The sequence below is a fragment of the Thalassophryne amazonica genome, chromosome 10, assembly GCF_902500255.1.
Source record: "Thalassophryne amazonica chromosome 10, fThaAma1.1, whole genome shotgun sequence".
Taxonomy (NCBI): Eukaryota; Metazoa; Chordata; class Actinopteri; order Batrachoidiformes; family Batrachoididae; genus Thalassophryne; species Thalassophryne amazonica.
In genome coordinates, this window is record NC_047112.1 from 76,679,863 (window position 1) to 76,707,006 (window position 27,144).

General features: G+C 38.6%; 1 protein-coding gene across 2 annotated transcripts in view; it reads left to right on the plus strand.

The window, feature by feature from the left end:
• The first annotated feature begins 2,180 nt into the window (after positions 1 to 2,180).
• The window catches only part of trappc8 (trafficking protein particle complex 8), a 56,728-nt gene continuing 31,764 nt past the window's right edge, over positions 2,181 to 27,144 (plus strand). The window contains exons 1-12 of one of the 2 annotated variants that reach the window (XM_034180318.1): positions 2,181 to 2,482; positions 6,334 to 6,543; positions 8,171 to 8,260; positions 9,262 to 9,436; positions 10,381 to 10,534; positions 11,690 to 11,783; positions 12,517 to 12,776; positions 18,016 to 18,131; positions 20,397 to 20,547; positions 21,717 to 21,817; positions 25,281 to 25,386; positions 26,913 to 27,044. In XM_034180318.1, the coding sequence (XP_034036209.1) occupies positions 2,326 to 2,482; positions 6,334 to 6,543; positions 8,171 to 8,260; positions 9,262 to 9,436; positions 10,381 to 10,534; positions 11,690 to 11,783; positions 12,517 to 12,776; positions 18,016 to 18,131; positions 20,397 to 20,547; positions 21,717 to 21,817; positions 25,281 to 25,386; positions 26,913 to 27,044 (1,746 nt within the window). In that variant the 5' untranslated portion in view covers positions 2,181 to 2,325. The remainder of the gene's footprint in view (positions 2,483 to 6,333; positions 6,544 to 8,170; positions 8,261 to 9,261; positions 9,437 to 10,380; positions 10,535 to 11,689; positions 11,784 to 12,516; positions 12,777 to 18,015; positions 18,132 to 20,396; positions 20,548 to 21,716; positions 21,818 to 25,280; positions 25,387 to 26,912; positions 27,045 to 27,144) is intronic. The other variant, XM_034180319.1, reaches the window with a different exon arrangement.

The following is a 27,144-nucleotide window of genomic DNA, read 5'->3' on the forward strand; positions in this document are numbered from 1 at the left end:
TTTGTGTTTACCTGTTACTGTAAATGAAAACAAGCTGCTGGTCGACCTCCCCCCCCCCCCCCCCCCCCGTTCATCCAGAGAACGATCCTCCAATGTTTTATACATACACTATTGTGTATCACAACAGATTAGCTTGGTGGGTGTCTCTTACAACGAAAACAGGAAAGGGAAGGACATTTCAACACATTTTTGTAATTTCCAGGTAAAGAGGATTTACAACAGGTCATTACTGTAGACTAACTTCCAGCATGTTAATAATCAAGTGAGGAGTGCTTGGTGTTTAAATCACTTTCTAGTCAAAATGGCATCAAGCAAGAATGGCAGTATCCAAAACAGTAGTGACATGAACACAAATGGCAACATATTTTACTTAAAGCGCAGTGTTGCCTCAGTAACTTTGAAAAGTTAATTTACACAGTTACTTCATTAGTAGCTGCAGTTTCTCATTTTTTGCTCGGGGGTCACCACAATAGATTCTATTTTTCACGTAACCTGGTCATATCAGTATTTAAGCATCCACCAGCAAACATCGCAATATACTTTAGTCACCTATCTTTATTGTAAATGTTTTTCTTTTTCTTTACATCTGTATGACTCTTGCTGCTATAACAATTGATTTTTCCTGCTGTGGTATCAATAAAGGTGATCTTATCTTATTCACACATCATCAGGTGGCAAAACACAGGCCATATGTTTCTCCAAAAAGCATAATAATAATCCACCAATTCATCTTTATGGGCAGTCAGTTAAGCAAATTCAAATGGTGCAGGTTTTGGATTGTAAATTGACCTTTGGAGATCATATTCAAAGAGTTGTCACAAGATGTAAAAAGGCATCAAATATAATGAGGTATCTGGTGGGAAGTAGATGGGGAGTTAGTAGCATGAAATCTCTGAAGTAAATCTATACTGTCATAATAAGATCTGCCTTACGTTATGCATGTATCGCATACAGCTCAGCTGCAAAGTCTCATCCGTAAAAGCTTGATGTAATGCAAGCTCAGGCCCTCGGTGTGTGGAGTTAAATTTGTCTCATTAATACCTGCAAATGCACAGAGGGTGATCGACAAATATTCTTTTCCTTTACATGTTTTGCGATCCACAAACGCAAATTTCTGATTTATAACTTGCATGTTGATTTTTAGAAATAAATGTGTATTTGAAATATATTTTTTTCCATTTGTAAAAAAAAAAAAAAGCATTTGCAAAACTGAAAATTTTGTTTGCGAAGTGTGATTCAGCATTTGTGGATCACCATTCACACGCATCACTTTGCTCAGTTATGTCATTTTGAGACACTGCCTTTGGCTGTTATTATTGTTTAAAATATATACTATTTTTTTAAGCAATGAAAACAATAGTAACACTGCCAACAGCAGTGTGTGTGTGTATATATATATATATATATATATATATATATATATCGGGTGTCCCAAAAAAATATGCAACATTTTATCAGCAAAGAAAATGGTCAAAGCATATGTCTAGGAAATAAATTTATGGCTGGATAGAAAGCTGAAAGGTTGAAGTTTTTCATACCAATGTCAATACTGGCCCTGCATTTTTTTCAGTCTCTTAGGCAACATGTTCAATGTAGGCCCCACGTTGGCCAATTATGGCCTGCAAATGCTTTGGGGAAAGTGTCCTGAGGAATGTTTCGGATTTCTCGGCAGATGTTTTCCTTCAGTGCATCGATGCTTGGCATCAACATAAACTTCAGGGTCTCTGCAAGTAATAAAGAAACATAAGTGATTAAGTTTGTAGCATTTAAGGGTCAAACCGAGTGTTTTAAATGTATATTTTTTGGGACACCCTATATATATATATATATATATATATACTGCTGTTGGCAGTATATATATATATATATACTGCTGTTGGCAGTGTATTGTATGTGTATGTAGGCGTGCATCATTCTTATTGTGTCATCATGACTAGTTGTGCTTTTTTTTGTGTCTGTATGTGTTGAAAAGTTTGGTTAATGAAGCCATTTGTTCAGTTTCTCTGAAAAGCATGTGAAAAATTAAGATCTTTTTAATATAAGGTTGTCATTGTGTATGTTATTATTGACATTGCAAAAAAAAAAAAAAATTGACAGTAGGAGATGATCAGGTGGTGGCGGTAGTGCACCCAATAGCGGATTAACCAACCTCTTTCTTCTTCCTCTACACAGAGGAAGAAGAAAGGAAGAGGAAGAAGAAAAATGGTTGTATCAGCCGACTGAAGAGTTCTTTAAGACAATGAACTAGCTGAGTGGCTTTAAGATTGTTAACACTAAACAGTTTGCTGGGTTTCTTGTGTTAGCTGGTTCTGACACCGGTCCGACATGGCCCAATGTGTTCAGTCAGTGCAGGAGTTCGTTCAGGACTCGTTTGTGCCGATGGTGGCCGTTTTATGTAGCGAAGAAGCGGAGAGAGTGACCCGAAAAAACAACCTGACTTTCTCTGAGCTGCTTCGGCCTTTCTGCAGACTGACCTCTGAAGGTACGTGGAACAGTGTTACAGGTGCCGTGGCACAAACGCAACGTTTTAGAGTCTCTTCTACAGTTCGGAGCTAGCGTTTTTAGCGACTCCGCGCTAACTTACACGGCTAACAGGCTAACAGCTGTGTGTTGACATCTGAGGACAGAAAGACATCTGAACCTGTGAGAGCTGCTCTTAACGTTTCATGTCTCACCAGCTGGCTGAAACTGGACATATTGTATCTTTTTAAGACGATAATATAGGTGTCCAGGTGTGTCAAAAATGATGTTTGGGGCTGAAAATCTGCCTTTTGTGTGTTTTGTGTTTACCTGTTGCTGTAAATGAAAACAAGCTGCTGGTCGATCCCCCCCGCCGTTCATCCAGAGAACGATCCCCCAATGTTTTATACATACACTATTGTGTATCACAACAGATTAGCTTGGTGGGTGTCTCTTACAACGAAAACAGGAAAGGGAAGGACATTTCAACACATTTTTGTAATTTCCAGGTAAAGAGGATTTACAACAGGTCATTACTGTAGACTAACTTCCAGCATGTTAATAATCAAGTGAGGAGTGCTTGGTGTTTAAATCACTTTCTAGTCAAAATGGCATCAAGCAAGAATGGCAGTATCCAAAACAGTAGTGACATGAACACAAATGGCAACATATTTTACTTAAAGCGCAGTGTTGCCTCAGTAACTTTGAAAAGTTAATTTACACAGTTACTTCATTAGTAGCTGCAGTTTCTCATTTTTTGCTCGGGGGTCACCACAATAGATTCAACATGGATCTGCATGTTGATTTGGCATACATTTTACACTGGGTTATGTGGACAATAGGCACAAGTGGTCTTGAACTTGGAACCTTCTGTTTTGGAAGCAAGTGCACTGAGTACGTGGCCACCCAGTGTCCAAGATGAATGGATAAGAAAAAAAAGTTGTGAAGACTTTTGCTGCTGTTTATGGTTACAGTATTCTCTGTGTCTGAGTTTGATTGCATGTGGTGCTCAGACAGCTGCTACACATACACACAAAGTGATTGATGGTGAACAAGGTGACGTGACAGTTACATGTTAATGGATGCAGAAGCCTGGGTTTTTGTGTGTATTTTTTTTTCTCAACCAAAAACTCCCTATTCCAGGCTGAAAGTTCTAAAGGATTCCAAATGGACTTTGTTTCAAAGCGACACTCCGGCGTGCATCATTCTTATTGTGTCATCATGACTAGTTGTGCTTTTTTTGTGTCTGTATGTGTTGAAAAGTTTGGTTAATGAAGCCATTTGTTCAGTTTCTCTGAAAAGCATGTGAAAAATTAAGATCTTTTTAATATAAGGTTGTCATTTTGCCCATCCTTACATACTGACACACAAAGTTGAGAACTTTTTTAAATAAAATTAAAAATTGACCCACTAAACCTTTCAAAAGCCAGTCCAGTTTTCCAAACTGCTTCAGGGTTTGGTCAAAGTTGTGTTGGCACACTTTCAAACCAACTCATTGATTGATCCAAATCTCATTGCACTGCTCTATACATACGTTACATTGATTAAGCTACAGATAAACAATTCCATTACTGAGCAGCTGTGTGATTTTGAATTGAAAAGAAGGGTTACTTTCTACCCATTTTAAAGGGTTCGTAGCATGGGACCACATACAGATTCTGGCCACCATAGGGTAGAAAATGAAGTACCTTGAAATATGTAACGTAATATACCATTTTAAAGGGTACTGTCCGGAGTATTAGGCTGTGAAGTTTCAGAGCGTAATATCCACTCAGTGTGGAGATACAGCTGAATCAACATTCAGAGCACCTCGCCTTGGGCAAAAAAAATGCATTTTTGAATATTCTTGGACTATGCTTTGACTAGTCTACTTCCTTAGAACTAAAACTCTTTCAACGGCATGTCCATATTTCTGGTCCAATATGAGATACACAAAATGTGACGTACACAAAAATGTGATGTACAGCAAATGAGAGAGATTTGTTGGAACTGTTAACTACTGTCTGAAGTGTTCAAACCAAGCTGTATTGTGAGAACCAAACAACAGTGCACTCTATCTAATGGCATAGTCCCAAGCTGGTTCTGTTACAACTGGAATGCAGAGCGTGATGTACCATGTCTGTGCATCATTAATGGACCTGATATCAAATACATTCAAAGAATAGATGAGTAAATAGTAACTACATCTTAACTATACCTTAACTAGTGACATTCCAGACATTCCAAACAGCTGCCCAGTATCATTGGTGTGTCATGTCTGGGGTGCAAGATTTTGTAACATACAAAAAATGTGATGTACTCTGTAACAGGAAACAATAAGTGAAGGTACATGTTCCCATGCAACAAGCCAAGGGTAATGCTTTTAATTGTCCAACGTCATCTACATCAAGCTGTATTGAATGGACATTTTACCATGTAAGATAGGAGACAACTTCATGAATTATTTATTTCGAAGTCTATTCTACAGTGTGTTAGGAAATTATTTTGTGGACAGCTTTTCTGTCACAGATTTGGTGTGGCGTTACACATTTAGGTATGTAATTTTGCCTCTGTAGACCACGCTAGTGGAGTTGAAATGAAACCTTAAAGATGTGCTTGTACCGCATCTTTCAACTGTAACTGAAAAGCAAACAAAAATGTTGCATTAAACATTATAGAATAATGAATGTTTATGAGTTCAATGGTATGAATATTTCATGAGGTGAAAGCTGGAACATACCATTCAATGAGGCGAAACTCAGTTCCATTGAAAGAATGTAAAAACACTCATTATTTGTTTTATATAAAAGCTAAAATGGATCCTTGTTATTTGATATTTTATTAATATGTAAACAACAGAAAAGGGACATACATTTTGGTGTTCCGCTGCTGCTAAAGTCCAAATTGTGACATGTAGTCCGGTGATGCTGTGTCTGACTTTGGACTTCCATTAAAAAAAAAAGGTTTGTGTAGTTCCTCAGTCCAGCCAAAAATCATGTCAGCTTTTCAGGTTTTCATCTGAACAGCTCTTCATGCATCCAGATGGCTTACAGTGGAGTGGAGTGAAGTGTGCGTGCACGCACGCACGCACGCACGCAGAGTGCAATGGTACCAAATGTATGGAACCAAATTGCACTCTAAATGCAATGCAACACAAATGGGATGAATAATCCACATCATGTGACATACAAAGCGCCAATCAAATGACAGTGATCCACTCAACTGTTATATAATTAGCATTTAGTCATTTTTAGATATAATACCTCCACTTTCAGAGGCCATATGTAATTAATTGGACAAACTAAAGGATTATTGTTACTAAAAGTCATCACATTTATGGACTGTTTTCTTTCAGTAAATTGGGGGATGGATATATGAACATTTCCAATTTATTGAGTGTATACTGTTTAAAATCATTCAGGGAACACAGTATTCCTCTAATTATTTTGAGCAGCATATTTTGGATTTGCAGCTACTCACATCTGATGGTCAGTTCCTCTTTTGTGGAATGTCACAGTAGCTAGTATAACTACTGCGGAAACGCGTTTCTGCTCACCAGAGTCAAATAAATGTTTTATTTCAAGGCATTTTCACTCTTTTGCATACAGAGAGGGCCATTACTAATGCCATAGTTTCTTTGACTCACTGAAGCTTAAGTAGTTTTTGAGTTATATGTATCACATAGACAAATATGATGCCCTTACCCCTGGGGTATTTAATTTCTATTCAGGAAGTATTCCCTAGGTTAAAGATTTAAGATTGCTATTCTTTTTTTAAGGCTGAGAATACACTTGTGCTAACAAATTAAAGAACATTTCTTGATGTGTATTTCTATGGGTTGGATAACTGTTTTGGAACCTTTAAAGGAACTGATGATCTTGTCTGTTTGTGCAGGTCACATTCGTGACCCCAACAACCAACTGCAGCCAGTGAAAAACCTGTGTATTTCTATCAATAACGTGGTGACCAGTCCCAACGCAGCCTCTGCTGCCCTCAGCCCCGCTCAGCGCCGCCTGCTAAATGAAGTGGTATTGTCCTGTCAACCACAAGAGGGCAGTGTGCCCATGATGGTCACAGCAGGAACCTATGAGCTCAACTTCACTGGTAAGTTTCAGAACAATTGTGCACCTCAAAAAAAGGACCACATTGCTTCAGACTGTTAATATCTGTGTGAGAGTGACCGATTCAGATTGGTCTCAAATTCAATTCTTGTCAGTCAGCTCACTATTCATTGAATTATGTCTAATTATTATTATTATTTTTGGCCAAATCCTTTAGTAGGAGACAATCCTATGTGTGTCAGTGATACTTAACTCGTGTCACAAACTCAACATAGCTCATTGTATAGAGCTATAGCCTAAATTGTTTAACTATTAAGTACAGTCAGTACAGCACATGTTGCACAACTCCACTACATTCTGTGCTTCTGGTCCCCCCCCCATAATAATAATAACTGCATGAACAATTTTAAGGTAAGGATTTTGTTTTTATACCTATGAGGTAGCTCAGTGTGATATGAACTAGGATACCAATAGGTAGACCTGGGTTCAATTCACAGTCACACTTGTGTCCTTGGACAAGATGCTGCTTCTACATTGTCTTTGCTGATGACAGCTCCTCCGTCCTCATGCACCTCCCAGATGCGAGGGATTGTTTTAAAGCCCATCTTCCTTCCCATTTCCAATGTCATTGTGTTTGTTTGGGGGGCTTTCCTGTGGAGTGAGTTTTCTTATTGTGTTTTCCTGTTGTGGTATTAATGAAAGGATGTGTTGAATTGATTATATTAGGGTGTGTGTGAATTACTATGGAATTACATTACAGTTGAAACTGTAGCGTTAAACAGGATAACATTTAACAACATTGCACAACTCCAACTGTAGGTCCAGACCACTCATAAACCCAAAATACTAGAACACTGGTGAATGCAGGAAGTTCTCTCAAATCACTTATACGCAACATTTATGAAGAAATCTGTTAGTATGAGTTGTTCTTGCATGAAGCCTGTTGTTCCCAAACACAGGCATTGCAACAGTGTAGAAATGTTGTGAAGCAGTGTTTTCAGTTTGCAATCGCTTATTTGCAGTGCAGACAAAAAGGTTTGGTGTCATGTACAGCCACACTTTGTCAAATTCTTTCATTTTTCCTTTCCCGTTCTGTTGCATACTTTCCCTGTCAAACGAAATTACGCACAAAATCACTCATGTTTTTCCCTGTTTGCGCTGATGCTCGCATTAAAATGTGTCACATCCAGCAGGTGGCAGACACATCTATGGGATATTACCAAAGCAAAACAAAGTTCCTTTTTGGTTGATCTGGTGTGCCAAAGTTAATCACTGTTTCAGGAGTTCATCCTCATTGTTTGCTCGCAATTTAATTTGAGTTACAGGGATAATAACTTTTTTTTTTTTGAGTTATTGGTTACACAAGCTGGTTGTGATGGACTAATCAACCTGTTTCATGTTTTGTTTTTCTTTTGTTTTTTTGTGCAAGCTATATGCTGTTGCCGACACCGGGAATGTGCACGTTTGCTAATTTAATGCATGCTGCTCATTTCTTTTGTAGTATTTCACACAAACTTAGACACGGAAAAAAGTGGCACTTTAACAAGTCCATTCTGTATATGTAGTTCAACAACTATTCTTATAAGCAGTAATGCTAGCTGTATTTTGGAGACAGACTGATTCATATTTTCTGTTGGATGATAATCCTCTCATGCTGGTTGTGTTTTCAGCAACCACGCCTTGGTTTGAATCCTACAGAGAGAACTTCCTACAGTCGATGCCTGCGTCTGACCACGAGTTCCTCAATCATTACCTCGCCTGTATCCTTTTGACAGTGCACAGAGTTACACCAAATTCATGTCCCAGCCATCGTTATGCATTCTTCTCCATTTTTAAAAAATAATATATTTAGGGTTTGACCTTGTGAAACTTCTATAATCTCTACTCCAGCAACACTGAAATAGTATTATTCCCTTTTAAATTTTAGTCAACTGCCACAGCTGTCATTTCCATGGCAAACAACCGTTTTTGTCGGCCAGAGGCAAGCACTTACACATTAGATCATCAAAAACCAGGTCTGAAGTGTAGTGCTGTCTAGTCCTAATTAAAAAAGCACAGCATTCGGGCTCTGCTAATGTAAGAACATTCACTACACATGCACACTATGGACACAGCATACAATGGTGCAAAATAAGAAAGTCAAACGAAATTACGCACAAAATCACTCAAAAACACGTAGCTATTTCAAAAGACCAACTTTAGTAATAACTTATTTGTCGGCTGCCTCACTGGTGGTGTTATGTCGATAAATAAAGGAGTTTATGATTTCACGGGTGATTTGAACTTTAAAGTGCGTATCTCACTTCAGTCAGTGCTGTCTTTTAAAAATATATATACCAGATTATTTCTTCAAAGTCTTTAACTTGTGTGGGCACTAATTTAGTAGATAAATGTAAACTTAGCCAGAGTGAATCAAAAAATGCACAACGGATTAAATAGCCATTTTTATCCATAATCATTACTTAACTTTGTTTAATCCAGGTGATTTTATCACAAAAGGTTAACTACCATCCATATGTAGTACATTCACACAACTGGTACTCCAGTATAGGTAGCATAATTTTATGAGTTTGATCAGCAGATTTATTGTTTCATACAGCTTTCTTTTTATTAAGACTTGTATTGTTTTCTTCTGTAATCTATAAGCACTTATAGTAGTAATGTTTTTGGAATCCTCTGCTTTGAAATAAATTCAAAAAGTAGTAATGTTGTTAGTCTTTGTCAGTGGTTTGCAGTTGTGCCCTTGACAAGTTCTGGACAGGCCTGCTGGTGGTGTCTTCTAATGAGACCTCCCCTGTGGACCAGTTCCTCAAGCTTTCCCAAGAGCAGCACAGGATTCAGCACAGTGGAGACTACACTAACCCCAAGTGGTTTATTCCCAACACGCTCAAGTACTATGTGTTACTGCATGACATGAGCGAGGGGGATGAACAGAGGTACCCACAAGAGATCCTATGCATGATACATATATTGATACCGGTGTGACCGTTGCACCATTATGATTTGACTCACTCAAGCATTTGCATGGACACAAAGGCTTGTTGTTTTATTATTATTTTTTATTTTATTTTTTTTTTTATAAGTGCATGAAATCACGCTCTCTTTTAAAAATACATAATTCAAGAACCACCACACAAAGTAGTCAGCTTTATCAAAATTAGTGCTGTAATATTTCCACAACTTCTTAGTGAAAACATAGTCAACACAATGCAGATGCTTACTATTATTAATATAGATAGTACCAATTCATTTTAAATAAAAAATGAAATAAACTATGTAGAAAATGCAACTCCACCTCTGTTACTAGTTGCAACATAAAGGACAGTGTGTTTCCAATCATTGTCTGTAATCCTCTTACACAAACTGCAGCCTAGTTCTCAGAGTCTTCTGATAGGCTTGATATTCTGCACTGTTGTTAGACAGCTCATAGTTTTAGCTTTTTCCCTTCCCTACATAGCAGAAAATGTTTTTCATTTAAAAATATTTAGAAATGTTGAATCACAGTGGTTGGTGCCTTCATTTTGTTGAGAAAGTTAAATTAATTAAATTTATGTGGGGAAGTTGCTTGTTTCATCTTGGGTCCAAACCGAGGTGAGTCTATATTATGGTAAAACACTGTCAGGACAACTTTTTATTTATATTCAACATTGCTGTATAAGAACTTAGTGAGTAAACTCACTTTCTCAGTGTTTTACACCAGACCTACTCTGTAAAAAGGGGAAAACAAAATGTGCCAAACAACTTTAAATCAAATACTGCACATCCTCAAAACCACTGTCCTTTTGAAATCATTTTATTCAGTGTAATAATACTGGGTGATGTCGACCTTTTGGATGAATTGTTTTATCTTTGTCGGCCCGTGTTCTTACTTCCCTTCCAGGGCAGATGCGGTTTATGAGGATATGAAGCAGAGGTATGGTCTTCAGGGATGTTATCTGTTGAAAATGAACTCTCGTAGCTTCTCGGCTGAACAAGATGAGCAAATTCCTGACCCCTGGAGTCAGTACCTGCACAGGAATAACATGAAGAACCAGGTATGCAGTGTCAGTGTTCACTGTTTCAAAATGACAATAATTTGCATGGTGTTGAAAAGTAGAGTTTGGGGGCACTGTTTTGTATTTGTAGTGTCATTTCATTGTGATGCCAAATAATCACAGCAGATAAGTTTCACTCATGGAACCACCATGTATTGTTTTCCCAACACAGTGTTGTGCTGTGTATATACTGAAGGTACATAAGTTCTTAGACAGTGACAGTTTTTTATATGTATAATTTTGCCTCTGTAAAGTAACACAGTGGAATTGGAAATGAATTGGTCACATGTCACTGTGGAATTGTCTTGTGTATCAGTTTTTTTTGTTATTGTTGAGTTTGTGTGCCAAAATAAATAAGTTCAAGGTCAAAGTCAAGATGTGCTTGTAGTGTAGCTTTAATTTAAGAGGTTTAACAAAAAATGTCATGTTAACCATTTATGAATCGCAGCTATTTTTATATACAGTTGCTCATTTTTTTTGTGGCCAGAAGTTATTAGACAAATTACCAGTCATTATAAGGTTTGTTGTAATAGACTTTAGATTTCACTTTTCCACTGGCAGGGTACGTTCTACCTTTTCCAAAGCATCGGTATGCTTTGAGAGAATTCCCAAACATTTTCTCCCATATGATGTTTTCTATAAATCTCAACATTTATATGGCAGAGTATGAATACTAACCTGGTGTTTATCTGTCAGTTGCGATCTGGTGTCTCTGAGCATTTGTTCAGTTGCCAGGACACCAAAATGAGCTAATCGGCTTGTGGCAGAGCAAGGAGGGATAGAAAATGTGTAGACTAGGTGGTACTTGAGGACTAGTGTTGAGAACAACTGTGCTAGCCAATCAGATGTGTAATTTTTGAATTTTCATCTTCTTGCAACTTTATAATTTGCTTTGGTCTGGTAGAAGGATGTGGTAGTGTTTGCTACTTGGATAGCAGCAAAAAAGGCATGCGTTCTGTTCCAACTTCTTTGTGTGACGTTCATGTTTTACTCATCATCAGAAACAGCATGGATATTACGTTGATGGAGACAGAGAGAAGGTTTCACCCTCACAGTATCAGTCTGTTCTGGCTTTAACTCAAGAAGAAGTGTGACGTTTCTATGCAGGAATCTGTATGTTTTGTTTAGTTGACCAATATGTGGACATTGTTGTAGGACCTGTATGATCATCTGCCACTGATTGTGAACAATGCCACCGAGAACAGTCTGAGTGAAATTGAGGTGGACGGCCATCATTCAGTGAATAAAGGTCAGTTAGCTAACTTAGCTTTTCATTGCACCCACTTTAACCTTCTTCTTCAGTGGCCAGTTAAAGTCTGGCGACTCATAACAATCTTCATGAAGGCTTTTCCATTTGTTTTTATATATATATTATTTGTATCAGCATAACCAGTAAAATTGTTAAAACAGATTGTCCAGTGTTATGAAAACTACTTACATGAACAAACTAATATCTGCGTCACAATATTTTAACTGCAGTAGAAATATATTCCAAAAAAGATGCAGCAAGATACACTACCAGTCAAATGTTTACACACACTTTTCCATTCAATTGAATGGGAAAGTATGTGTAAACATTTGACTGGTAATATATATATATATATATATATATATGTATGTATCCACACACACACACACATTTGTCTTCTGTGATAACAAAACATATAATTAATTAATAATGACTTGAATAGCAATGGTTATGCATAAAGCAGGTCAACAAGCTTTAGATCAAGACAAAATTTATTTTAAAAAGATACAGTTGCATTTTAATTTGAGGGGAGAGCCTGTTTTGTCTTGTGTTTGGACAACATGTCCCTCGCCAGGGTTTTTTCATTGGCAACCTTAAGCTCAACAACTGAACATATTCTGGTCTCAAACTGCTGAAGTTGAATAATTACATTCCACAGGGTTGATTGGTTATGGAGAGTTTAAAAAAAATTGTTTACCTCAACACTGTTTACTGTAACACTGTTGCCTTTCAGACGGAGTGTCTATTACGTTGGATAGCCATCCTCTCCAGCTGGACACGGCCAACAGTCCAGGGAGCCTGAACACCCTGAGCTTTGTCAATGCTGACCTCAAGAAAAGTGCAAGAGATTGTGACCATGTGACAGGAGTAACAAGCCATGGGACATGTCTGACCCTTAATGACCACGACCACATCAGACAGTTCATCCAAGAGTTCACCTTCAGAGGCCTGCTGCCTCACATAGAGAAGAACATCAGACAGCTGAATGACCAGGTACAAACATTTTATTCAAGCTTTTATAATAGATATTAGACAAGAAAAAAAAAACATAATTTGTAGCCAGAACTTCTAACTGAACTATAGAAGTTGTCTACTGGTTGCATTAATGCCTAAATAATAAAAGAAGAATGTTTTGTAATAATATTAGAATATAGTCATGAGTACAGTGACCACTCCATGGGGATGCTGGACATTTTCAGACAGTTTATTTTCTGACAGAAACAAATTATTTTGGCTGCCAGTAAAGAAAAATGAACGTGCATTCAGTGATAGGAGATTTTTGTGAAGTTTGGCATATATTTAAAAAAAACAAAACAAAAAAACCCACTTTGTCCTAAAATAAAAGAACAGCATAAAAACAACAAAAATATTGTTTTCTACAGCCCTCTGTTCTAGTCCAGGCACATTTATATTTAGACATCACATGTTGGAGTAAGTAACCAGGACATGTTAAGTCTTTGTATCAGCTAAAAACATACCATATTTTCTGAACTATAAATCCCAGTGGATTATAAGTTGTACCTGTCCATGAATAGGAAAAAACCTGTATGGTGCACTGGTCTACAGCATAAGTCGCATTTATTTTTGAGACATAGTGGTACTGCTGCATGCAACATGAAGCAAAATGAACTTGATCAGCACAATATTTATTTGAAGCAAAACATTGCATTTGCAAGCAGAAGCTAACAGGCTAGTTAATGTTATTATACGGGGCACAAAGAATTCAGAGTAAACTGCTTCTTGTGGCCAGTTTGTTCAGAGCTAATTGTGTGCATGTTTACCTTACTAAATGTAATTAAATTTATAAAAATTCCTATACAGTTTTAAAACAGATTAGCCTTACTTTAGCCTAGCTGTACTGCTCATTGCTGTTCTGGCTGTCCCACATGTTCCAAACAAGGGGAGTGGCAAATGGTATGAAAGTTAGCTAATTTCCAGTCTTTTTTTTATTATTATATTTGTCAAGATTTGAGTAATATTACAAGAACAACATGAACAAACAAAACAAGACAGAACAAATCAAAACAACTGCCAGAAAGGAAATAAAATACCATATGTGCAACTAACTTACTTTTATAATACAGAGTAACACAATATTTGTCCTTGTATGCTTCCACAATGTCTCAGTCATCCAGATAGTGTGGTAATTTGACAGTGAGCCAAGAAGGGTCCCCACGTCTTCTCATGTCTGTGAAGTTTGTCCGGCCAGTCCAAGCAGATGCATTCCAGTTGTATCACAGATACCATCTCCCTGAGCCAATGCTCAAAACTCGGAGGAGTGGTGGATTTCCACGATAACAATATAAGCTTTATGGCAACCACCATCCCAAGCTGTAAAGCCAGCTGCAAGTCCGGGGAAAATTTCAGGCTGTTTATGGAGCATCCAAATATTGCAATATTGTGATCTGGTTGAATGTCCTTAGAGTAACAATCAGAAAACCATCTAAATATTGCAGACCAATAGCTGAGCAGCTGAGGACAGAACCAGAAAAGATGAGCCAACGACCCCTCAGCGAAACTACATTTATCACACTGAGAGGACACTAATGGAAAAATTTTGTTCAACTTAGCCTTTGAATAATGCAGTCTGTGGATGACCTTATATTGTATTAGCCGGTAACGAGCATTTATAGAACAGGAATGAACCCGTGACATGACTACATCCCATAGCTCTACCGGTATGTCTGAATGCAGATCCCCAGACCAAGCTTCCCGCAAATAAGCTGAGGGCACAGAAGAAGTGAAGCAATCCACAAATTTAGAAATCAAATGTTTGGAATCCGGAGCCAGACACAGACTGTCGTAAAATAGATGGGAAGTTGGCATAGACTCAAAATTCTCAAACCTCTGCTTCACATAGTGCCTTATCTGGAGGTAGCGGAAAAAATGTGAATTGGGGAGGTCATATTTATTACTCAGTTGGGCAAATGAGGCAAAGTAACCATCAACATACAAATTGGCTATAGTCGTGATACCTTTCTTTTTCCAGGCGGCAAATGTGCCGTCTAACTGCCCAGGCATGAAAGAGGGGTTCTGACAGATTGGAGCATATATAGAGTCTTTAGGAAGCCGATTGGCCATCTTAATCTGTTTCAGTATATGCAACGAGTTCTTTAAGACAAAAGTGTTATTAGACAATTTATCCAACTTGTGGTCAGAAAACAACCATGAACAGAGTGACGTTACCATCAGTGGGAGTTTCAAGCTGTAACCAGGAGGGGTGCCATCCTGCACCTCCTCACCAGTGGTACTGTGTTTCCAAAAGGTGAAAGCTCTGGCGTTAGCTGCCCAGTAATAGTGCTTAAAAATTGGAATGCCGAGGCCACCTTCTTTCGTTGATTTATGCACATGGGCTTTAGATATCCTGTGAGCTTTGTATCCCCACACAAAGGGCAATATTAGTGAATCTAATTTGTTGAAGAATGAGGCACTTAGTTAAATGGGTAAATTCTGAAACAGATATAAAAATCTGGGTAGACTAATCATTTTAATCGCATTGACCCTCTCGATCATGGTTAAGGGTAATATCCTCCATGCCTCAATATTGGCTTTGAGTCTCTCAACTAGCGCTGCGTAATTAGCGTTAAAGAGATGCTTAGGATTCTTTGTAAGTTTCAGTCCTAGATAGGTAAAATGATTGCTTACTACTCTAAAAGGCAAGAAATTCTTGAGGCAGGCTGTCAACTAGAGGCATAAACTCACTCTTTCCCCAGTTTATTGTATAACCCGAAATGTTGCCAAATTAATTAACATACTCCAAGAGAGCGGAATGGAAGTCCTGGGGTCTGTCACGCAGATCAGTAGATCGTCAGCATACAGAGTCACACGTCTCCGCTTTGCCTAATGTGATGCCCCTAATAACTGGGAGTAGAATGAATAATCACGGTCAACTGGATGCTGCAGTCTCCAAATGTCCACAATTCTTTTTGAACTAGATAAGTTGTTAATGGTCTGTACAGAGAGAATGTTGGGAGGTGGAGCCGTGGAGAACCTGTCCAAGTATGGATCAAGGTAACAATTAAAGTCCCCTCCAACAAAAATGTAACCTGAATCATCATCTGGAATCAAATCAAACACTTCGAAAAAATACTGGGTCATCCGAATTTGGTCCATATAAATTAATAAAAGTCACTGGGAAGAGATTGATGAGCCCTTTTACAACAATAAATCGACCATTGGGATCTGTTGTGCATGACTGAAAACTAAAAGGCACAGATTTACGAAAAAGAATTGCTACACCTCTAGCCTTAGACGTGAATGGAGAATGGTATGACTGAGAGATCCAATTAGCCCTAAGTTTACTGTGTTGTGTGGCGTTTACATGTGTTTCTTGAAGAAACATGATGTCAGCTTTTAATGACTTCAGGTGTGCAAAAACTTTACCTCGTTTAATAGGGTGACCGAGACCCCGAACATTCCAGGAGACCAGAGACAAAGTATCAACAATATTGCTCATTATTAACCAAAAAACAGACTGAAATATCAAACAAAGTACAGTTGCAACAAAACAAAAACACATTCTAGTGTTTGTCTGGCAGTGAGGAAAACACTTCAACAAAAAAAATACACTCACACAGAATCTATGCTTAAACAGCTCCACCCATTGCTTCCCCAAACGAAGCTGGGCTACCCACATTACCATTTGGGGCCACAGGCCAAAAAAGAGAGAGAAAAAAGAAGAAAAATAGGCTGGCTACTGTCCTTCGTAGGCCCCCAGAAACATTTAAAATAAAACGAAATGCCAACCATTAGAATTCAGATTAGTCATTCACATCGCGGCCACCATCTATCTGACAGAGGTCTTTGTCTATAAAATTCTTAGCGTCAGCAGGGCTACTGAACACCTTTACCTGCCCACGATGAAGAACGTAAAGTCGCGCTGGGAAGCGTAGAGAGTGCTGGATGTTTTTCTCCCGCAATACTCTCAACACTTCCTTAAAGCTCCGTCGTTGTTCCATGACTTCCATCGTGTAGTCAGGAAAAATGTAGATCTGTTTCCCACTGTACTCCAACGTGCGCTGTCTCACAAGCCGCATAATCTTCTCCTTATCTTGAGCAAAGTGCACTCGTGCGATGATGGTACGTGGCTTCAAGCCCTCCGCTGGTTTGGGTTGAAGTACGCGGTGCGCCCTGTCGATGACTACAGGCTTGTCAAAGTTTTCTGCCCCAAGTAACTTAGGAATCAGATGGGAGACAAAGTCAGTAGGCCTTCCCTTCTCCTCATCCTCTGGGATGCCCACTATTTTAATGTTGTTGCGTCTGGATCTGCCCTCTAAATCCGCAAGCTTGGAGCGAAGCACTCTGTTTTCTTGCTGTATAGCTGTCAGCGATGTCTCCAAACACTTAATTCGCTGCTCGTGGTCCGTGGCCTGATTTTCCACATCCGTCACCCTCTCAATCAGCACTTGTTGGTCGGTCATGAGACTTTGAAACTTCTCCTCAAACTTGTCAAATCTTTCGTTGAAAGAGTTGGAGATGGATTTGGAGATTTTCTGCCATACAAGTGGTATCTTGTCCTCATCATCGCTAACCATCTCGCATGAGCTTGTGGTAGCAGCATGGCTAGCTTTAGCCATTAGCTCCGCTTGCGTGGTGACCCTTTCCGTTACGTTTACCGGCCATTAATGTGATTCAGTTGATCAAAAATGCTGTCGGACGACTTCTGCTGTGTTGAAGTGATAGATGGAGGCTCTAATGTTGACAAAAAATACGTTTTAAATATAAAAGTGGTTCATGCCCCGAGGAGCTCCGAAAAACACGTCTAATCGGCAGCCATCTTGCTAGGCCCCCCCCCAGTCTTTAATCAAGAGTGCGCTCTTTCAGTTTGAGAGCATAATTGAATAATTTCCCTTGTTCTCAAAGACTCAGCATGCCCTTCTCATTCACAGCTTCTTCTTGCTTTTTTTTTTTGCACCGGTTGACATCCATCTTTATTATACATTAGTCACCTTGTGTTCTGGAGTGTGACTCACAGTACCTCTTTCACATCAGGATACAGGAGCTGCTTATTGTCTGTGTAGACAGTGGCATCTTATTGCCACAGATAATAATGCAGTATTTCTGTCATACATAAGTCATAGGACCAGCAAAAAACAAAACAACAACTTGCAGTCTAGAAAATACAGTAATCAAGTGGTTTTAGTCAGAACATCACCTTTATTGTAGTCAGCTGTAGTAGTTGTGCTGTTGATTATCTATTTTTTTTTTTTCTGTCTCCACCTTGTTTTCCTAGCTGGTCTCGAGGAAGGGTTTGAGTCGTTCTCTCTTCTCTGCGACCAAAAAGTGGTTTGGCGGAGGTAAAGTTCCAGACAAGAGCATCAGTGAACCCAAGAGCACGTTTGGTCTTCTGTAAGCTCACCAACAACACAGCCTTTTCAGATTTCCATATGTAGGTGGGGCCGCTGATGTTTTCTATATGGAAAACATCAGCGGCCCCATTGTATTGGCAGATGGAAAAAATGAGATGTGCAGTGGAAGCAAATCAGTTTGGAATTTGTCTGAGTACACATTGCTATTTCAAAGGAAGGAAATAGAGCTGGGTGTTGGATGCAAAGGGATTGGGTTTATCGTGTTGACTAGTAGGATTGTTATTGTTGGAATGTAATATTAACAGTGACAGCTATCCATCCCTTTAACCAGAGTGTTCCAAGCACACAGCACTGTGGTATTGGCAAAGCATATGCAAGTTAAAGGGTTTGTGGTGTGTTGATAAATTAGCTCTATCTTATCACAGTGCACAGTGGCCACCTAAACTCTCTGAGGTGAAGAAGTGAATCAGTAAAGTGAGGGTTTATTTGTCCCCTTCAGGAATGTTTGCTCAGATAGAGGTGCTTAGAAATGCATCCCAAATAAATCAGACAGAACTTCAACACAGTGATCCAACACACACTGCCAACTCAATGAAGGACTTAATCGGACGGGAAGGCTCTGGAAAGTGGAAGGCTCTAGACTGTCAAAGTTAATCTACAGATCTTAACCCATTTGAGCAGAATTTCACTTCCCGCAGATGAGACTGAAAAGAGGAATCCCAGTGTTCCACAAGAACTGAAAAAGGCTGCAGGAAAAGTTTGGAAAAGCAGAACAAAAGATAGAAATCAGTAATTTCTTGATGTCAGTGAGTAATGGATTGATGCAGTGATTGAAACCAGATAGTAAGTGTTACCTATTACAATTCATTTATTTTACATTTTCTTCCTTGTGGTCTGATAGAAAAGGTGGGTTATATGGTCTTTGATACATCTAGATGTAAATAAGGACAAATAAAAGTTAGGTTATGTATCTGGATTTCAAACTAAAATGTCTTCAGTGCATAGCAAAAACAAACAATTTACCTTGGCGTTCCATTACTTTTGGAAGGGACTGTATGTATTAAATTATGCACATAAAGTCATGCTGCCTGTGCAACATGATAATACTGTATTTGCATAACATGTCAGTGTTCAGTCTTGACAGAAAGTTTTGCAAAATCCTGTTATCAGTACTACGGTGCATCCAGAAAGTATTCACAGTGCTTCACTTTTTCCACATTTTATGTTGCAGCCTTATTCCAAAATAGAGTAAATAACTTTATCCCTCAAAATTCTACTTGCAACACCTCATAATTGTAACATAAGAAAAAGTTTAGAAATTTTTGAAAATTTATTAAAAATAAAAAAGGTTCTTCTCTGACGATCTTTCAGTTTAGACGGGCGGCCAGCTTTAGGAAAAGTCCTGGTGGATCCGAACTTCTTCAATTTACAGACAATCCTGTCTCAGAGATCTACAGACAATTCCTTTGACTTCATGCTTGGTTTGTCCTCTGGCAGGCACTGTCAACTGTGCGGCCTTATATGTAGACAGGTGTGTGTCTCTCCAAATCATGTCCAATCAACTTAAGTTACCCCAGGTGGACTCCATTTAAGGTGTTGAAACATCTCAAGGATGATCAGGGCAGTGCGGGCCCCTCCTGCTGTGGCCTTCACCCACTTTGCCTCAATTCGGATGACGGACTGCTTCAAGTTTAGTGCACATAAACAGTGTCAAATGTATATGTGTTGTCTTTAATTTTGATGTGTGCCATTATTATGGTAAACAAGTAATAATTGTGGATTAATTGCTGTATCTTGTCTGAGGTAAATGGAGTGTAAATGTAATTGCCCTTTTAAGGATCAATAAAGTTGTCTGAAGTCTGACACGGGATGCACCTGAGCTCAATTTTTAGCTTCATGGCAAAATACTTATGTACGTGTGATTTCTTAGTTGTTTTTTTTTTTTTCTTCCATAAATTTGCAAAAAATTGCAATTTTTTCACATTGTCATTATGGGGTATTGTGTGTATAATTTTGAAGGGAAAAAATGACCATCCATTTTGGAATAAGGGTATCACAGAAATGTGGAAAAAGTGAAGCTCTGAATACATTGCAAATGCTTTTTGGATGTACTGTACATTGGACTTGAATAGTAAATTCCTAAGGACAAATCTTAAAGCTGCTATGGACACTGCTGTCTCTGAGGACTGTAGACAAGTGCAAATGTATTTCAAAGGCTTGTTTTTAACACTTCACTTAAGAGTGTAAGCCAACCAAAAAGTTGCTAACATCTTTTGTATGACCTTTCACCCTTTTTATATGTCAGCTACCCCCCAGAAGCCCCAGAGCTGCAGATCAGGAAGATGGCTGACCTGTGCTTCCTTGTTCAGCACTACGAACTGGCCTACAATTGTTACCACACTGCTAAGAAAGACTTCCTCTCTGACCAGGCCATGCTGTATGCTGCAGGGGCATTGGTGAGAAAACACACTGATCTGTCCGTCAGAGGACCAGGCAGCCAACTGTCCTCTCTAAACCTGTTGGTATCAGGAGATTCAACTTCTGAAGATGGTTTCTGACAGTAAACAACATTTATTTTTCTGATGTGTGAAGCTTCATTGTTAACTATACCGGTTATGTGGAATTATGTTTCCTAAAGCAGGACTAAAATAAAAACAAACTAACACGCACACACATAAAAAGGTTCAACGCCAAATCAGGAAAAAGTTGGGACACTAAAGCATTTGCTAGTTTTTAATGTTGCCATTCATTCTCAAGACACTTAAAAGACGACATGGAGGGCATGCAGAACTACGCCTGTCAGGTGTTGTTTTCTCTCATTTTTCTTGCGAACACATTTTGTGAAACCATACATGGTCGTCATGGTTGCATTTTTCATTTCAGAATTCTCCACACGTTCTTTGTTGGGTACAGGTCAGGCCTGCAGACAGGCCAGGCCAACATCAGCTTCCACTTCTGTCATGTGTGCAGAAAGTGGTTTTACATTGCGTTGTTGAAAAATGCATGGAAGTTTCTGGAAAATATGTCACCTTGAAGGCAGCATATGTTGCTCTGAAATCTTTGTGTGCGGGTCCCAAAAAATCTTAGTTTCATACTCTGCAATGACGCTGAAGCAAATGTAGGAATGAGTTGTTTGTTTTTTTTTTTCCTCCCTCCTCCCCATTTTCCATATCGTCCAAACTGATTTTGGGTTGTAACCATGACAGATGGTTAGGCGATTCCATTGTTTCAGCCTTTTTAAACAAATTTAAACAAATACAACAGTGGCTCCTATCAATAGCAAAAGACGTAGTGGTGGCCTAAAGGTTGGAACACCAGACTTGTGACCAAAAGGTCATAGGTTCAACCCCTCAAGCACTCAGGAAAATGTTGGTAGGGAACATGAAATGCACTACTGTCTCACAGTAATCAAGGTGTCCTTCAGCAAGGACTTTATTCCCAAAGTTGCTCCTGCTGTGCAGCTAAGTGCCTTGCGTGTCCACACCTTTGAACTGGTGTGTGAGACTGTGTGAATGTTGTCATTGTAAATCACTTTTAGCATCTGCAGCAGTCAGTAAAGTGCCATATAATGGGATGGGGCTGTCCTTTCCTTTTTGTCTCATGTTTTGTCCATCCGTTGTCATAGGAAATGGCTGCAGTGTCGGCTTTTCTTCAGCCTGGAGCTTCCAGGCCATACCCTGCCCACTACATGGACACTGCAATACAGACGTACAGAGATGTCTGCAAGTATGACTTGGGATTTATGTTTAAATTTTTGTGTGTTTGCTTTTTGGGGGGGTTATACAGGTTATAATGTATTTAATTCCTGTTCCTTGATTTTACTGTAAAGCACTTTAGACACTCTCTGGCTGCTGTAAAGGGCTATATATATAAATGTTGGTTGGTTGGTTGATTGATCAATTGATTGATTGAGAAAAATTAAGTCATTTTACCTCTTTGGTGCCCGTCCTCAAACGAGACTGCGCTGCCCAATTGTGGCACTGTTGTTAGCTGTGCTAAAGAAGTTAAGAATTCACATGCTAGTTATTTTGGATCTGTGGGTTAAAGTAATGGGCTTAAGATCAGAAGATCCTTGTTTTGAAAGCTTGTCAGACCGGAAAACCGCTAAGGACCCTTGGGCAAGTTCCTTAATCCCGAAGTTGCTCCTGGTGTGCAGTTGAACGCCTTGCATGGCAGTGTGTGTTTGAATGTGAGGCATTATTGTAAAGCATTTTGAGTTTTTGTTATCAAAATGCAGTCCATTTACCATTTGATTATGCTCATGTAGTCATAGTAATTATAAATTTTATAGTCAGGGTCAGTTTACAAAAAAGAATAACCCCGAAGGCAAATTGTGTTAGTTTTTGGCATGCAACATTTTTAGGGGTTTTGAAGGGTGCTGAATTCAAATCTTCTGTATGCCAGACTCAAAGATTACCCATAATACCTAAAAATGGAGAAATCCAATATGGCCGCCGCCAGGTCAAATTCTAATAATAACTTATCTTTTTGACTGTGTGAGGTAAAAACCTGAATGTAATGTGCTTTCATAGGTTTTCACATATGGGGAATTCAATCCCATTCTCAGCTTTAAGATCAAGACTAAAGAAAATGCTTTAAATGATTTTACATGGTTAAAAATGTTATCTCGAATAATGAATATTCATGAACAACAGGTGGACCATGACACAGGTAGATGCATTCTGAAGAATTTACTTGTTCCTTGCCATATTTTAACTATTTATATTTTAACTAGTCCTATTTATTTTGTGATAAAATGTTTCAAACTATTAGCCTATCTAGACTAGGCTACTAGGACACTAGTCTATATTTGCCCATGAAAGTGGATAGGAGCATTCTACAAAGGCTCATAACAGCTTACAGAGCGGGGCGCAAGGTCAACTTGGAACACATCCTTCAGCATGAACTCATGCCCATTCCATTGTCTTTGGCAACAACTAATGGCTGTCTACATTCCACCAACAAATCTATGATGGTCAACGTTCCGACATCACAAGTCCAAACTCCCACAGATGTCACCCTGGCAAAACCCAGCTGCCTGCTCATTGATGGCCAAGCACTTGTGATGGCACTTGGAAAACCACCTGACTTAACAACTTTTGGTGAATATGCCTGCATGTTTTCAAACACAGTGTGCAAGATGGGAGCAAAGTTTCAGAGAGTTGATGTAGTCTTTGACATGTACCAAAAACAATCAATTAAAGGTGGTACAAGGATTAAGCGAAAACAGTGCCACCAACCAATATGCCGTAAAATTGAAAATGAGTCAGTGGCTTTACCAACAGTTTGGTCCAACTTCATGGCACTTGAGGACAACAAAGCGGATCTGGCTCTTTTCCTCTCAGGCCATCTCATCAAACACAGCCCAAAAGGATAACCTGTGATTGTAGTGTCTGGGGGGTTTGCGGAGGCAACTACTGTTATATCATCAGATCCCACACTTACAATAACCTCTCTACAGGCTGCCCATGAGGAAGCTGACACACGCCTGATTTTACACTGCATACATGCTCACAGTTGTTGTGTCAGCACGAGATACAGATGTGTTTCTTCTGCTTCTGGCACATTATGAGAAAATGCAATGTAAATATCTGTACATGAAGGCTGGCACCTCAAAGGCTCCAAAGTATTTGCCAGTGCATGAGATTCACAAGTTGTTGTCTCCTGCTCAGTTGCAAACTTTACTTGCTTTCCATGCTGTCACTGGTTGTGATAGTGTGTCTCAGTTCAGTGGCCACAGCAAGAAAACATCCTGGCAGGTGTTCCTCAATTATCATACTGATCTTGGCCTTGGGAGGGCCCTATAACAGAAGACATACTGAGGTCAGCTGAGGCATTCATCTGTAAGATCTATGGTGTGCCTGAGGTTGACACTTGTGATAAAGCAAGAGTCAAGTTGTTCTGCACTGGTCATTCTCAAGAGACTCTGCCACCAACCTCTGATGTAGCAAAATTCCATGTCATGCGTGCGCACTACCAGGCCATGGTCTGGAATCAAGCTGACACGTCAAACCCTGGTCTCCCTCCAGTGACTGAAATGGGATGGATCAACGTGGATGATCACTTAGTACCACAGCTGCTATCTCTGCCACCCATCCCTAAAGCCTGCAAAGAGATCACCTCCTGTGGTTGTGTCAAGGGATGTCTAAGCCAACGCTGCAATTATAGGAAAAGCGGAATGTTATGCATGGAGTCATGCAGCTGTAGAAGACCAGGCAACTCCTGTCAGAACACTGGAGAGGAGGAGGATTGCGATAGTCAAAGTGTGAAGCCTACCTCTTCACACCCAGAACTTTAATGAATTGAATTGTTGATAAATAAGTAAAATACCATTAGTAAATAAATTGTAATTGTAGTTAAATAGTAACACAGATGAGTTAATAATAAAAACAGTTATAGTCAAATAGTAATGCAGATAAGTAAATAAATAGTTAAAATATGGCAATCAACCTTGTTCCTTTCAAGTAAAGTCTTCAGAATGCATCTACCTGTGTCATGGTCCAGTTTTTTCATGAATACTCATTATTTGAGACATTTTTACACCATGTACAATCATTTAAAGCATGTTCTTTAGTCTTGATCTTAAATCTGAGCATGGCATTGAATTCCCCATATGTGAACACCTATGAAAGCACATTACATTCAGGTTTTTACCTTGCACAGTCAAAAAGATAAGTGATTAATTAGATTTTGACCTGGTAGCGGTGGCCATATTGGATTTATCAATTTTGAGGCATTATGGGTAATTTTTGAGCCTGGCATACAGAAGATTTGAATTCAGCACCCTTCAAAACCCCTAAAAATGTTGTATGCCAAAACTTAACATGATTTGCCTTCGGGACTTTAAATAAGCACATGTTCCAAAATCCTGCCTTACCCTTACCAAAAAAATAGTACTTATAAGTATATAAAAAGTAAACTAGAAATATACTTGAAACATACTTGCATATACTACTTTTTGGTAAGGGTAGTCTATTAGCATTTATTTAGTTTTTAAGATTTTTTTTTTTTTGCCTTTCTTTGTGAAGGGTTATTCAGGATTATAACTGAAGCTTTGTGAATTTATTTAATTACAGGATATTTTTCAGTTTTCTCAGCTGTGAGCTGACTCTTCTGAGTTTTTGAACTACACAAGTCTTGTTTTCATCTAGTAATTTTACATTTTATAATAACCAATTCTCCTTTACAGGAACATGGTGCTAGCAGAGCGCTGTGCTTTACTCAGTGCTGAGATTCTGAAGAGTCAGAGCAAGTATTCTGATGCTGCAACTCTCCTCATTAAGATGACCAGCGAGGTGAGGAAATCCAACTCATCTCCAGTACTTTTGGACACTGTCATGTTTGAGTTTGCCACAGAATTCATTCTTAAAAACCACTGCATGTATTTGTGGTTTCACAGGTGTTTCCTGCTGTAGTGATTGTTTGCTTTTGTGTTTCTGTATTCATGACACCAGATAAGAGTTATCCCTCAACAATTTAGACTGAATAATCACACTCAAAAAATTGAATATTGTGAAAAAGTAAAGTTTTTATGTTATGTTAGAAAGTGAAAATTTTATATATCAGACATTACATGTAAACTAGAATGTTTCAGCACTTTTTTATTTTTATTTTGATAATTACAGCCTATAGCCCCCCAAAATAGAAAAAAAAAACCCTGCTCAAAATATTCAAAAACCAAAACAAATTCACAAAATTCTATTTTTTTTTTCATTATTAAACTTTTTATTTGAAGAGCAATTTAAAAAAGGAAACAGCATCATATATGTTGCTGAACATTTGTAAACATTAAGTCTATCTTTTAAGCACAGAGGAAAGCAAATAAAGAAGTATATAAAAAGAGAAGTAAAAACTGTCAAAACCATCCTCACAAGGGGATCTACACTCTCCATCATGATACACTCATATAGGCATATTTATACCTAAATTGGTAACAAATATAAGTATCCGAGGAGAGAGAGAGAAAAAAGTAATGACAGTTAGCAAATAATAGTAACTGACATAGTAATAATGAATGTATCTACTCCCTGTGCACATTCCTTCACCCATACTTTCTTATGCAAGCAATACCTTATCATGAGACAAAAAAAGAGAGAGAAAGGGGGGGAAGAAGCAACATCAACCTAGTTATTACATTTTAATGGAATAAATAAGAATAGTTTGCTGCCTACATATATAATAATGACTAATAGTAACATAGCCATTAAAACAAAAACCAGAACCAGGTGAGTGGAGTCAGGAACTCGGAAGGAAGTTTATCACTTTAACCAGCATCTTACCTATAAGTTGCCAGATAATTTGTCCAGGTTTCCCAGTAACTTTCAAGTTTATCTTGTTCAAGCTTAAGAGTGAATGTTAGCTTCTCCATTATAAAAAATATCCTCAACAACTTTGATCCAGTCGTCGACTGTGGGAATGTCCCTTGTCAACCACCTCACGATATTCTATTTTTTTTTAGTTGTACTTGTACATACTTCTCCAGACTTACTGAATACTTAAATGCTGTCTTTTGATATGTTTAACATTTTATATAGCACATGTGGATTACTTGGAAATTCTGAAATTGTTTTGTGATAGCAAAAAAAATCAGGAAACTGCATTGGCGAGGACAATTCAAGTGTGAGAATTTATTAAATTGGAGACAAACACAGCAAACGGAAGATCTATTTCAGTTTATTGCCATGAAAGTAGCTGCTCAGCTGTCTCCAACTGCAGTTGTCTGTTTGCATTCATGCGTGAATGGATAAATATCTTTAGAATCGGCATGCACAATTCAAGCCTTTGGTCATTTTACCTGTTTTTATTTTGTGTTTTTCTCAAGGACTCAGATCTTCGTAGTGCTCTGTTATTGGAACAGGCTGCTCACTGCTTTATTAATATGCGTAACCCCATGGTACGCAAGTTTGCTTTCCATATGATCCTAGCTGGTCATCGTTTCAGCAAAGCGGGACAGGTGAGTCCTTTCAGCTATTCTAATGTTTGTGTGAAAGCTTTAAAAAGTTAATACCAAGTCATGTGGTGAGCGATGATAAGCAATAAAAAACTGATAATCA